This window comes from Podarcis raffonei, chromosome 3 (assembly GCF_027172205.1).
Source record: "Podarcis raffonei isolate rPodRaf1 chromosome 3, rPodRaf1.pri, whole genome shotgun sequence".
NCBI classification, from domain to species: Eukaryota; Metazoa; Chordata; class Lepidosauria; order Squamata; family Lacertidae; genus Podarcis; species Podarcis raffonei.
The window spans coordinates 98778639-98793464 of NC_070604.1; the positions used below are offsets into that span (position 1 = coordinate 98778639).

The following is a 14826-nucleotide window of genomic DNA, read 5'->3' on the forward strand; positions in this document are numbered from 1 at the left end:
TGTTTCTCTCGGGTAACATGGAGTCCGGACAGTTGTTAACATTAAACCCAATAAACAAGTTTATTTTATAAGCCTTAACAAGTTTATGGTTTCAGATGATTTTTCTTGTCAGTCTCTTAATCTTAGGTTCTTACCGGCCTATACCTTTCTAATAACTTCTAACTAATTATCCCAACTGTCTATCTGACTCCTCGTAACAGATTCTCTCACTCTCTCACATCAAACTATCCCAACCCACAGACTTATCCTCCCTCTCTCTTCCCTAACACCCGACTAACTCCTTAACAACACTAACTCTAACTCCTCCCCTTGGGTTCCCACTAGCCAATCACTTCACACTCATTTAACCCTTTCCCTATGAGCCAGTAAGATGTCACCTAGGAGGGCAAACGCCACAGAGAAACCTGTGACTAGATTTCCCCTGCGTCACCTTCTTCACTTCAAAGCAGATACACGAGCTACTAATTTGATCTGATAGGGGGAAGCAGTGCTGGAGGGGAAGCATTTACCCCCTTTCCCCCATGCCACCACCACCCCGATCTATTTGCTCCACATACAATGAAGCTGCTGCTAGTTCCTGGGGTACGGGGGCATACGGGCACCATACAGGAATTTGCTCTTTCCAAGAACTCAGAGAAAGAACAGCATCTTTGCCAAGTTATAATTCCCAGGGTTCTTTGGGCAACACCATGAGACATGTAATGTTTGCTGCATGGCCTACACCTAAAGCAACCAACTTTTCTATCTCTGGAAACCTTTCCCCTGATGCGGGATGGAGAGGGGTGTATTTTCACCACACAAACTGGCCTTCTCGCAGACACAACAGCCAAGGTATTGAATTGCAAATCCAAAGAGAGATTTAATATAAAAATGGGGATTGAAGCTCTTATCTTACAAATGTGGGGAAAACCCCTTTCTTTCCTTGCAATTCCCTTTCGTCATCTTCTCCTTTTTTTCCGCCATGCATTTATTAAAGAAAAGTAAGACCACAAGGAGCTAAATAAAACTGGTTCAGCCTCTGGTCTGCCAGTTGGCTATTCCTGGCCCTAGACCACCTGCAAAAACCTCCTTCAGGCGGCAAAAAATCCTCATTTGCTGGCTGCCCTTTCTTCCTCTTGATTTCTGCTTGCCAGCAAGTGAGAGCAAAAGAGAGGCTGAGCACATCTGGCAAGCTCTGTATTTGCTGATCTTGGGTTCTGTTTTCCCCTTATTTGCAAGGCTGGCCTAGAAGGCAGTGACTGTTGCCTTCCGCTAACAGACTGCCAGCATCTCATAGGTCTCCGCCGCTGAAGTGCTCAAGCTCCATCCTGCTCCTATGCAAACAGTTCTGGCTTGTGCACCAGCAGTGGATGAATCCCACACATGGATGCACCCCAAGACTTGCAGCTATCTGCTCCATCCCTCCTGGTGAAGGATTAGGAGGTTAAGTCGTTCCTGGACCATCCCACCGTCTTACAGATTTATACAGTATACACAGCTGAAAGCTATCATCGGCTTGGTCAAATTGCTCTTGCCGTCTAGGCTCTTTAATAAATACGCAAAGAAAGGAACACCAGACCAGATCAGACCCTTATAAGTAGATGTAAGCAGATGAGAATGAAAAAGACGTTGACTTACAAGCCTGACCTAGTGACACTGGAGGAAATGGAACTAAATTGACTCAAATCTAAGCGCTCTGACCAAAGAGGTCTGCAATCCAGGCGGCAAGGCATTACTGAGAGGTCTCCTAGCGTTGCAAGCTTAATGCATCATACATCGCAGCGGAAAGGGAGATGTTACTAGTTATTCCCAAGGCCACACGTTTTACCGCACTGACATCCATCAGGTATTTGTATTTATTTCTTGTGTCTTTATTTCTTGTATTTATTTCTAACCAACAAGCAGTGGGTTACCCACTCCTTCCCAACAGTGATCATATTTCTGAACATGGACACAATAAGAACATGATTATCAGTGCACAAGGTCCCTTACAGGGTAGCAAGAAGAAACATTGGTAGTCCCTGCCTGAATAGGCTAACAGAATGAAATATGACATAGAGGAACACCAGAGGCAGAGGGGAATATGAGAGACAATGGTTATTGGGGAAGGATTCAGTTCAGTTTTGTGAGGAATATTGTTTTTGCTTGTTACTGTGTTGTGTATTTTTGTGTTTTTATATTGCAAACTGCCCTGTGATCCTCGGATGAAGGGTGGTATAGAAATTTAATTAATTAATACTACTAATAATAAGAAGAAATTTGAGCCATTTGCAAAGTTCTGATCTGGCAATGGGTCACAAATGGCTCCAGCATCCAAACAGAGTGTTGGGACCTTGGCTGGGAGGGCTATACAGAAAGCAACCTGCTCCCTCCCTCCTTCTCAGCTTAACATATCCAACTCCCTCCCCTCAACAACCATCTCCATTTCTAGCAAACAGAGGACAGTCTCAGCTGCCAGAAGAATTCTAGTGCATGAGCCTAGTTCAGGCATAAGGCAAACTCAGCCCTCCAGATGTTTTGGGACTACAATTCCCATCATCCCTGACCACTGGGTCCTGTTAGCTAGGGGTGATGGGAGCTGTAGTCCCAAAACATCTGGAAGGCCGTTTGCCTATGCATGGTCTAGTTCATATGCTTTGGGAATCTGGCATTTTCAATATTTTGGATATCGGAGGGTTGGGCATCTGCAACCGCCACTCAAAGTAAAATGTTATGCAAGTCAAGAGTCTTGACATATATGATATATGAAGACTCTTGATTTGCAGTGTGTGTGTGTGTTATTTCTATAGCAGGTCTCATGCTTCTTATTTGTTATCTCAATAATTCTTATAACCCTGTAAGTATGCTTATCCTAAGAAAGAGAGAGGATTGTTTACCTAAGTCAAAGATAGAGAACTTCCCCGCTCACCATGAAGAGCCACATTCCCTTAGAAAATAGTTGCCAGCAACACAGCAAGAGTAGGAGGAGCCAATGGTTGTTGCGGGAAAGCATACAGCTGCACCCAATTCTCTCTCTCTCTCTCTCTCTCTCTCTCTCTCTCTCTCTCTCTCTCTCTCTCTCTGTCACACAAACACACATAAACACACAGACACAAATACAAACACACCCTGCAGGTCACACATCCTCTGTCCCTGGTAACACTATCCTGTGAGAGTATGTGACTGAACTGGCATATGAACCAGGCATTTCCACCTTTCAACTGAGGTGCTAAACTCAGAATTTAGAGTACAGATCAAATGCACACATTATGAAAGGGCAGATTTAAAATTTTCAAATAAATGAAAGAAATAAACCTCATCTGAGTGACTACAAGGAACCATCAAAAGGCTGGCAGATTAAATGCTGAATGAAGAAGTGTGCCTTTAAAAGTTAAACAGCCCATTTCATTAGCATGTCACCCAAGTTCGACTTGGATCACTAATTGGCTATACTTAACCAGGGCAGTCACTTTAATCACAGCATCTCTTTGGTCTCTCACTTAGGCTTACAAGAGCCACATCTTGTTCATAAATGTTTACTCAAGACAAAACGAAATTACCCTGGATTCTGGAATCTGGAGGTATTTTATCCCACATATACTAAAAATAAGGAGGTAGGGAACCATCCTTTTCTTCCCCATAGTTTTTAACTTGGGGGGGCTGAAAAGAACAAGGAGAAACACCTTTTTAAAATTCACTTTTATTCTCCTCTGTTGCGCTACGCCACACACACACACACACACACACACCCGCAAACCTCCAAGTAACTCCCCAGACTCTCGCACCAACTCCACTGAATGTATATATATTTTTCCATGTTTCCGTCTCACCTAATACCGAAAGACCAAAACCGCAGTCTTTCCTAGAAGGTAAGCAAAGCTGTGCCGGATCAGGATATGTAGCCCATCTAGTCCAGCATCCCATTCACACATGTACTTTGTACGTATGCTGTGTACGCAGCCACAAAATGTTTGCCCAGCTCCAAAACGGGATGTGAGGGGAGGGAGGCAAAACTGGAGCATAGCAAGTGGGGAGAGATGACCCATCCTAAAGGAACTCCTGTTTTGAAGTTACTTCTGGGCCTCCCTTCAAGTTGCACCCAAGGTTGAAAGAAAACGAAACATTCATGCCTTGAGAACCTGTTTGTCAGTATTTGCAGCATTTACACTTACCTTCTGAGTAAAATCGGGGACGTCATCTTCTGGGGGGACAGGAGGCACGATTTTCCATCTTACTTTCTTTCAAAGTTTCCATTCCTGGAAGCAACCTAGCACCTAATTTGGCATGTTTTTAGCTACAGCATAGTAGCCGGGGCATAGCGTTTTTTAAAAATATAAAAATTTCACTGGGCCCTTTTTGCAGACTGGCACCATATTCTTTAGCTCAAATATATTTTGCATGACCTTACATGAATTGCTTAGATAAAAGCCTTTCCCTCCCCCCTTCTACTTTTGTTATTTTAAAGTGCAGATGCATTTGAGTCATTTTCCCTCTTTGTTTCATATCCTTAAGATCCGCAGCTTCAAAGACAGAATGTCAGCATGCAGTCGATTTATGACTGAACTCTTGAAGAGACACTGAAGAATTACCTTGTCAATCACCCCAAGGACTCTAAAGGCCTTCAGTTCCTCGGCAGGGCTCCTTAGGTTCCAAGAGGGCCTTGAACTTAGTGATCCTGGAGGCTAATGGAAGATATCAAAGATTACAACATCAATCAGGGTGGTACTTGAAGGAAGACTGCCTGCTGGAGCAAATGCCAGGCTGAAGGAAACTAAATTTATCATAAATCAGAGAGAGGGAAGATGAAAGAAGTTTGCTGTTTGTCCTTAATGCAAAAAAGGAAGCAGGGGGAGTTGATAGTAAATAAATCGCTGGGACACTGAAAATGGAAATGTGGCAAAAAGGAATATTAATATTTTAAGGAAAAAATATTAAGAATTTAGACACTTCCCCAGTTCTTTGTGCATGCAAGGAATCTCGGGTTCATTGCTATAGAAACCCCACCCGTATCCATTACTCTGGGTTTGAAGGAAGAGGAACAAAAATAAGAGTGACAAAAGTATAGCAGGGAAACTACAGGCAATGTTTTGTGCCGTTATTCAGTCTTTACTTTCATTAGAAAAACAACAACCCTAAAACCAGAAAAGTGATTTGCTAAATAGCCTGACTTTAAACTAATTATGGATCGTGAACCTAGTTCTGGTTCCCCAACCATAAACATATAAGTAAGGGACACGGGTGGCGCTGTGGGTAAAACCTCAGTGCCTAGGACTTGCCGATCGAAAGGTCGGCGGTTCGAATCCCCGCGGCGGGGTGAGCTCCCGTCGTTCGGTCCCAGCTCCTGCCCACCTAGCTGTTTGAAAGCACCCCTAAGTGCAAGTAGATAAATAGGTACCACTTTATAACGAAAGGTAAATGGTGTTTACGTGTGCTGCGCTGGTGCTGGCTCGCCAGCTGCAGCTTCGTCACGCTGGCCACGTGACCCGGAAGTGTCTTCGGACAGCGCTGGCTCCCGGCCTCTTAAGCGAGATGAGCGCGCAACCCTAGAGTCGGACACGACTGGCCCGTACGGGCAGGGGTACCTTTACCTTTAAGGGACATCCTTTCCCTCCAAGAAGAAGCACTTAGTGGTCACAACTCCAAGTGAGGCAGAAGAGAGAGTTAATCTGCCACACCCCCAAATCAGTCACATTTTGACAGAAGGCAGAAATTCCCTAATTAGATTAGTTGTTTAAAAAAAAGTAAAGGACCCCTGACAGTTAAGTCCAGTCGCAGACGACCCTGGGGTTGCAACGCTCATCTCACTTTACAGGCCGAGGGAGCCGGCGTTTGTCCGCAGACACTTTTTCTGGGTCATGTGGCCAGCATGACTAAGCCGCTTCTGGTGCAAAGGAACACCGAAACCAGAGCAGCGCAGGGAAACGCCGTTTACCTTCCCGCCGGAGCGGTACTTATTTATCTACTTGCACTTGTCTGGCGTGCTTTCGAAATGCTAGGCTGGCAGGAGCTGGGACTGAGCAACCGGAGCTCACCCCGTTGTGGGGATTCAAACCGCCGACCTTCTGATCAGCAAGCCCAAGAGGCTCAGTGGTTTAGACCACAGCGCCACCCGCATGTTAGGAAACACCAATTCCCCTCAAACAGCTGCAATTCCCAGTTAACTTTTGAGGAGGGATTGAGTGTTAACCCACTCTGAGAGCTACAGTGAGGTGAATGGGGGGTCTCCTAAAAATTCTCAGCACCCTTAGAAATGACAGCTCCCAGAATTCTTTGGGGGGAACCATGATGGTTGAAAGTGCTTTGAATGTGTGGTGTGAATGTGGCCTTAGTAAAAACCCACCCCAATACCTCTGTGCAGACCGTCTACTTCTGTGTCAATGTGCAAGAGAGCAGTGAGGTTAAGCCAAGCAGCCCTTTCCCCCATTTTATGCTCTAAGAAGTTGCTCCTCCTGGTGTCAGCACAAATCTCTACAGGGAAGTGCAGCTGTGCGCATGAAAGCTTTTATTTGCCCTGCTTAAAGGGAAAAAATGGTTCTAGTTTGTGGGGAGGTTTCAGGAGGGAAGGAGGCAAAAATAAACAAATGTCTTTTTCTTCTTTCTCACCTCCCTTCTCATAAGCCCTCAAAAACACTATGGGTAGGGTTCAATTAACGAATCCTGTCAGCAGAGGGCAGAGCAAGGACTTCCGCTGGCAAAATGGGGGCTTCCCCACGCTGCTCCCTCCATGCTCCACAAAACTGGGTTGGAGGGGACTGAAAAATCCCCAGAACAGTGAGCAAGGGAGGAGAGGGGATCTCATCCCAGCTTTCCAGCCGAAGTGCCTATCTTGACAGAATCACTGACATAGTGTGACATGGAATTTTTCCCTACATGGGGACTATTCCAGGCTGACAGAAACCCCAAACATGAGCATACCAGTTGGGGGCCAGAGATACAGTGTGACATTTTGTAAAATGTTAAACCTGCCTCCTCTCAGCCATGACCCTGGCTGCAATCCATCTAAGTTTGTCCCACAGAATCCAGTGAAGTCAATAGTCCATAGGGTTTTATAAATAGGAGGCTTAAGGTGTTGCCAGGCCCCTCCTAGATAGGCCAGGCCGCAATGTTAGGCTCTATGCTGATGCCTCTCTCAAACCAAATCCACCTTTGACAAGATACTTGAAATACTTGTGGTAATTATACAAATTTCCACACAGGAGTTCCTGCTATGCAATCAATTTAATCTTTGGTTAAGTGGACCTACATTCTAAGCTTGGAAAGAAGCTGAAGGGAATTTAAGGCCAACCCTGTACCGTAACATCTCAATGCACAAATATACCGCTAAAAATTAAGCAGTCCTCAGGTGGGGGAAAAAATGTCCTCCAAAGCTCATCTGGGGAGTTCTATTGGAGTAGAAGAGGCTTCTTTTCCCTGTTTTGTTTTTTCTCGCCCCCAAAACCCTCCCTCAAACAGAAAACAACAACAAAAGGCAATCACCATTCAGAGAGGCAGAGATTAATTTACCCCTTTGCCTATTCACAGCAACTAGCTGCCTTCAACTATTCTTAGGGTTGTTCAAAGTAAGATGAAAGACTCATTTGCCCTTTTTTGTCCTTCTGTGATACAAATGTAGACAGACAGGAAGTTTGAAACTTTTAACGTTTGCTACATGAGAGCAGTCATCGACAATCACACACAGTTTTGTGTGACTGCAGCAAAAGACATCTAAGCTAAGAACAGAAAGGTCCTCGGGGAATCTTTTATTTTATTTTTTGGCTGTTGCCGAAGAAGGGCAAAGTCAAGATTTGTTAAAGGATGTATCTCGTTCTCTCAGTTCCAAGTCCAAGAGCTACCACCCCAGTTCCTGCAAATGTTTTAACGATCACTCCTCGCTGGAAAAATCCCCATGTAAAGATCGCACTGAAGATGGCTTCAGAAGCGCCTTAATGTTCAAAGACACCAAGGTGTCCCTTATCATTACTTTAAAGGAACATCTTCTCCTGTGCAATCCTGTCTGCTCGCCTCCCCTCCAAATCAGAAGGAGAGGCTTCTCCGTAACCTCCAACTTTAAAAAAAAAAAAGCTGGGATGTGAGACTGTGCTTTTTCTATTGTTGCATCTACAGTTTGGAAGTTAACACCTGAAGAAATCCACCTACAAACTTCCTTGTTCTTACACTGCCCACACAAGACTTTTTAAGAGCCCTTTCCTCAGAGAGTGGTACTGCCGTTTTTGTGCCCCCATTTAAGAATCATGCAGTCATAGAATTGTAAAGTTGGAAGGGACCCCAAGGGTCATCTAGTCCAACCCCCTGCAATGCAGGAGTCTCAACTAAAGCATCCATGGCAGACAGCCATCCAACGTCTGCTTTAAAACTTCCAAGGAAGGAGAGTCCACAACCTCCTGAGTCCGTTCCACTGTTAAACAGCTCTTACTGTCAGAAAGTTCTTCCTGATGTTTAGTGAAATATCCTTTCTTGCAACTTTAATCCTTAGATATGGATCCTACCCTTCAGAGCAGGAAAAAGAAGCTTGCTCAATCTTCCATGTGACAGCCATTTAGATATTTGAAGGTGGCGTTCGATACTTAGTAGTGGCCTTTTAAAATTTATTTTTATTTTTATTTTTTTCATTTGTGAATTGCGATCTTTAATCCAGCATTCTTCTTTCTTAAACTGAAAATCCATGAATAAGCTAAATAACTGCTGATGAGCCAAACAGGACAGGGAAGCTATGGTCTGCCTGAAGCAAAAGTCAAGATGGTGTCCATCACCACCCCAAAATACCATGCACAAAAACTGGCAGTAGACTCTGACTCCAGTGTTGATGGCCAAACACCATCCTTCCCTGCACCTGAGGACAGCACGTGGGACAGTGCAAGCCACATGGCAGACACAGCTATATTTCCCTGGCATTCCCTGCCCCCAAATCTGCCACCTGAGATAGCTGCTTCCCTCTCTTTAATGGCAAGGATAGCGCCTTCCCTCTCCACTTCTGCAATGCTTTGGTCCAAAGCTGTACATATTTGCTTATCTGGCATCATCCTGCTTCTGTAATTCATAAGGAGAAGCAAACAACTATGCATGGAACACATACAAACACTCCAAGAGAGATTACAGTCGTACCTTGGAAGCTAAACGCCTTTGCGAGTCAAACGTTTTGGCTCCCGAACGCTGCAAACCCGGAAGTGAGTGTTCCCATTTGTGAACGTTCTTTGGAACCCGAATGTCCAAAAGGGCTTCCGATTGGCTACAGGAGCTTCTTGCAACCAATCGGAAGCCGCGCCTTGGTTTCCGAACATTTTGGAAGTCAAACGGACTTCCGGAACGGATTCTGTTTGACTTCCGAGGCACAACTGTACATTATTTTGCATTTTGTAAAAAGAAAAGAACCTACTCCAGAAACCGAACCGTCTTCTGATGAGGGTTTACAATAGAGGCTTGAAATTTTTTCTGCTCTCATCAGATATTCCGAAGTCTTCCTCTTCACTGCTTCACGGCGTGTTGGACTTGACTCCCCTGTGTGATATAAGACAAGGGTGTTAAAAATCTGCCACCTCTGAGATTTTGTCTTCCTGTAGATTCAGCTCAAATCAGTGGGTTGTATCCAAGGCTGTTTTTTCGCTAGCAAAGTAAACTTCCACTCGTACCGTGGTTCTCTCTTCTTCCCTACAGAGCATACACAACGCCTCAAAATCTGCTTCAGAGGATTGGAGGACCTTCTGGGGAAGATTTTACAGGCGCACAGGAAGAGAAGAGGAAGTCCAGTTGTGTGAGCGGAATACCACATGTTCAGTGCTGTCATCAACCCAGTGGTTTTCCATTTGTGTTCCAAATTACAGTTGTGAGTTGCTGGAAGCTTCCAACTACTAAGTAATTCTACCTAGTAGTATTTACATAACCTCCAACTACCACTGCTCAATTTGGCTTCAGTATCACAGATATTCATAAAATTCATCTGGGATTGGTTGCTGTTATGTACTGAGTTGAATAGGATCCAAACTGCAGCAGTCTGATTGGTCCTAGAACAATAGGATCCAAAAGGCAGCAGTCTGATTGGTCCTAGAACAATAGGATCCAAAAGGCAGCAGTCTGATTGGTCCTAGAACAATAGGATTCAGAATGCAGCAGTCTGATTGGTCCTAGAACAATGCAGCAGTATGATTGGTTGGCAGGAACCACCCAATCATGCTCCAGATAGAAGTGAATCCACAACCTGATTGGCTTACAGTAGAATTCCGGAATTAGCCAATCATGTGCAGCCCATTGTGTAAATAATGTATATAAAGCAGATACTTTGAGGGGACATTCATTCATTCCTCCTCACCACTAGGAGCTGAATAAAGAGCATGAAATCACTTTGCGACTTTGAGTATATTTCACTGAGTATATTTCAGTTGCATTTGCATGATTCACCTCTATCAGGAAGTTTTTTTAATGTTTGACATTTTAGATGTGTTGTAAGCCACCCAGAGCGGCTGGGGCAACCCAGCCAGATGGGCGGTATAGAATTAACAAAATTGTTATTGTTGTCACCAAATTCTGGACATTAACATCTATTACACACACTCACATACACTGACACATACAGAATTTAACATCTCATTCAATGCTAACATTTTCTAGCTTAGAATTTTTAAGGTGTTAAGGATAAAGTTGAGGATTCCATTTTCCTTGTTTAAATGAAAGAGACTGCTGCTTACAAACAATACATTTTGAGTGTGTAACAGCTAAAAGTTAACGTGCTGCACATGCCTCCAATTCTATTCATCACATAAACAACAAACACAAGACAAAGAAATTGCTAATTATTATCAAATTGTAAAAATTCATATTTCTAGCACATATCTTGAGGTATTCAATAGGCATTTCTCCTAAGTTCACCTTAAGATGCTTTCTTTTTTTCAGTGCTTTGTGGGTTCATATGTATATAGGAATACAAGTGTTAACTGCGTTAAAGCTTTTAATTTTTCTTGATGGCAAGATCATGCAAGGTCACCCCACTTCAAACAAAAGATTCATTTTCTATTTAGTTGTTTTCCAAGATACCAGCAGATATTTGTGTTTCATTTGATAAAGATCAAAGCTTTTCACCTAAATCAGTCAGATTCGAGAAAAGAAAAGAAAATGAGCAATGTCATTTTAAATGTTTGAAAAAACTAGCCTCTTCTGAAGAAAGATATAAAAAGTGTGTTAATGCTGATGACAGAGACCTTCAAATAAAAAAAACCCTTCGAGATTCCTCTTCTCTCTCTCTCTTTCTCTCTCTCTCTCTCTCTTTCTCTCTCCCTCCCTCCCCATTTGCTATACAGCAGCTGTGCCTCACGCAAATTCACATGAATGAAAATATTTGGGCGAGAAACCACCCCCTTAGCTTGTTTTCCATATGACTTTCCTGTAATTATTTTGTAAACTGTTCGCACAACAATATATAAAAACATCTGCAAAAACAGGTAATTAATGTGTCAAGCTAAACTAATGCATTTTTATGGTGGCCATGCTTCGTCAACTGTAATTATAACTCTTTTTAAGCAAATGATGATGTGTTTGTTGCAATGTGAAAGTGGTTATTTTAGATGCTCTGTTCACCGTTACTGCAAACAGAATATTAAAAAAAAAAGGAGGGGGGGACCCGACACAGCTTACTACGCAACATATACAGGCTTCTAGCTATTTGCTTACCCTCGTCGCAAACCATCTTGTTGCGCTTAAAGGGTTGATCTTTCTTTTATTTGGATCAGCATCTGAGCTGGTCAGGTCAAACTGAATTCTTCTTGGCCACAGAAACAGAGGTCACTGCCTTGTACTGGCAGTCAGACCCTTGGTCCATCAAGCCTAGTATTCTCAACAATGACTGGCAGCACCTCTCCAGGGTTTCAGTAAGGGGCAACCCAAAGTCCTATCTACTTGGGGACCATTTTGCCTCCAAGGGCCAGATCTTTATCAGGATCTGCTGCAAGGGTTAAATCTGACAGGTGGGTGGGGTTTCAAACCATGTTAGGACTTCAACCCTCATCGTTCAGCCCGGACACTGAGATCCAGCTCCGAGGGCTTTCTGGTGGTTCCCTCATTGCGAGAAGTGAGGTTACAGGGAACCAGGCAGAGGGCCTTCTCGGTAGTGGCGCTCGCCCTGTGGAACGCCCTCCCATCAGATGTCAAGGAAATAAGCAGCTATCTTATTTTTAAAAGACATCTGAAGGCAGCCCTGTTTAGGGAAGTTTTTAATATTTAATGCTGTATTGTTTTTAACACTTGATTGGGAGCCGCCCAGAGTGGCTGGGGAAACTCAGCCAGATGGGTGGGGTATAAATAATAAATTATTATTATATTATTATTATTATTCAAAGCGCTTGGCAGGCAGCAAGGCGATGCTAAAAGGCTTTATGCTATGTTTCAGCAGCTGTTTCAATGCCAGCCCCTGGTTTCCGCAACTGATTGCCGGGCACCCTGGAAACTGCGGAAGGGGGTCGATTGGCAGGTCCAAGCCTCACCCATGTATGAGTTCAGGTACAGGGTACATGGGTGTTGCTGGCCCAAACTAGCCTTGCAGGCCAAATGGGGAAAGTTAGGTCTATATGGTGCAGATACCCCAACACTGCCCTACCTTGGTTAGGTCTATATGGTGCAGATACCCCAACACTGCCCTACCTTGGAAATAGCGAGGATTGAACCTAGGAACCTCTGAATGCAAAGGAGATGCTCTACCACCGAGCTACAGACCTCCTTCTCCAATCGAACCTGGAGTCTTCTATATGCAATGCCGATAAGCAGAAAAACCTGTCTCATTCTCCACCCCCTCCTTCTGCCCCAAATATCCAAGGGCTGCCTCACAACCTTATGCAGGAACAGTGTTTCCTGCAACGACACTAGTTTCGACACTGGTTTTTTTGTACAGCCAATACAGTGGTACCTCGGGTTAAGTACTTAATTTGATCCGGAGGTCCGTACTTAACCTGAAACTGTTCTTAACCTGAAGCACCACTTTAGCTAATGGGGCCTCCTGCTGCTGCTGCGCCGCCAGAGCACGATTTCTGTTCTCATCCTGAAGCAAAGTTCTTAACCTGAAGCACTATTTCTGGGTTAGCGGAGTCTGTAACCTGAAGTGTATGTAACCTGAAACGTATGTAACCCGAGGTACCACTGTACCTCAAGTATGATGGGCAGAGTATTTAATCTGTCCAGTGTTTAAGCTTAATAATTCATTAAACATTGGCTGTAACTGAATTACAGCATGACCTATGGTGGGTCAAAACTGCAGCACTAACCAACTATAGAAAGTTAATATTGCATCTCAAGCCTTACTTACAGAAATAAGATAATAATTTGAAAAACTACCCTATAAAAGCACACTATCTGAAAACAAGATGAGAGTTGCATTCATTCATTTATGGTACATGTCAACTACATTCCTTGGTAGGCTTCAAAAGCAAATGAGATAATCAATTTGTGTTGTTGTTTTTATCAATAAAGAACTCTGTTAATTTCACAGTAGAGGCTTCGGGGCTCGACAACTGCAAGCAGAGGGATGAGGCGCTCTCGGTGTGGAAGTCATTTGTTCAGGAGAGGCCATTTGAGGGAAGTAGCATTTGATCATCAATAAATGCCAGTCACATTAATAATAATAATAAAAGATTAGAAGCTCTAGAATTGCTTTCCCCCAACCTGATGTCCTCTAGATGTTGTTGGAGTAGAATTCCTATCACCCCTAAACCCTGGCAATGGCTGATGAGAATTGCAGTCCAAAACATCTTGAGGATTCCTGGATGAGGACACCATCTTGAGGACTCCAGTGCATGTAGGTTGCTAGACTAAAAGATTTACAGAAAAAGTTTTGGAGATGTGATATAAACTATAGCTCTGAGAAGTCTTCCCACTGGCACCAGGCACCATTCTGCACATCTCCTTGTTTCTCACAGAAAGAGTATTTCAACTGCAGAATAGTAAACACAACTGTAGTTTTACCTCTCCTCACCTTAAAATGGTAGCAAAACAACATGGTTGGATCCTCTGAGAGGGTATCAGGCAATGTCTAAGGTTGTGCAAGCAGGGTTCATTTTGCCCAGTGGGACTTCCCTTTCCTCTCTGCCACCCCATACCACTTGTGCCCCCAAAACCTGCTTAGAAGGTGTCCTCCTTTCCACCACCAAGCATTGCAGCAGAGCAGAAGGCAGCTCCATTTAGAAAACGAGAAAATGCTCCACTGTAATTTTGAAATCCCACTCCGAATGTTCATTTATCTAGTTATTCAATGTATTTTACCCCGCTCTTTAGTACACACACACACACATACAGAGCTTCCTGAGCGGTTTACAAGAACAGCTGCCCTCAGGTTTCCAATCTAAAAAGACAGAAGGGAAAGGGGAGAGGGGTGGAGAAAGGGAGGAAGCAAGCTGAGGCTGGGCATAGCCTCATCAGATGCTTCAAATGGCTCTGAACTACTGTCCAAAGGCCCTTTAAGGAAGACCCATTGAGGTGGGTTTTTCCCAATTGTTGTTGTTTAGTCGTGTCCGACTCTTTGTGACCCCATGGACCAGAGCACACCAGGCACTCCTGTCTTCCACTGCCTCCCGCAGCTTGGTCTTCAAATCACAGCAGCATGAGAATCATGCCACAGGGCAGGAGTCCCCTCGCTGCTGGTTCGGGATGTAAATAAGGTTTTGGCCTTCTATGGAGAAGGAAACTTTCCTTTGACTATCTCTCAAAATCAAAGATGCAGCACTTCCAAGAATCACTACTGCCTCTTTCTTTAGGCTGGCATTTAAAGGATCCGGTTAAAGGTGACATAAGATAATTTTGTTTCCTCTTCTTAGCTGGTTCTGTGACAATGGGTGCTTTATTGTGCTGGTTGAAATTTCAAATCTGGGCTTTGGATCAAGACAAAAGACAGAGGGA

The 14826-nt window shown here is 43.9% G+C and overlaps 1 protein-coding gene and 1 long non-coding RNA gene across 4 annotated transcripts in view; one reads left to right on the forward strand and one right to left on the reverse strand.

Moving 5' to 3' along the window:
* Positions 1-14826, reverse strand: part of RPS6KC1 (ribosomal protein S6 kinase C1) — a 92198-nt gene that overhangs the window by 36974 nt on the left and 40398 nt on the right. For all 3 annotated transcript variants that reach the window (XM_053383202.1, XM_053383201.1, XM_053383204.1), the window contains 2 exons: positions 9332-9453; positions 4548-4640 (listed from right to left, as the gene is read on the reverse strand). In XM_053383202.1, coding sequence (XP_053239177.1) covers positions 4548-4640; positions 9332-9453 — 215 coding nt within the window. The remainder of the gene's footprint in view (positions 1-4547; positions 4641-9331; positions 9454-14826) is intronic.
* Positions 379-4850, forward strand: LOC128411149 (uncharacterized). The gene is made up of 2 exons (XR_008329707.1): positions 379-831; positions 4471-4850. It is a non-coding gene; the product is annotated as an uncharacterized LOC128411149 (long non-coding RNA).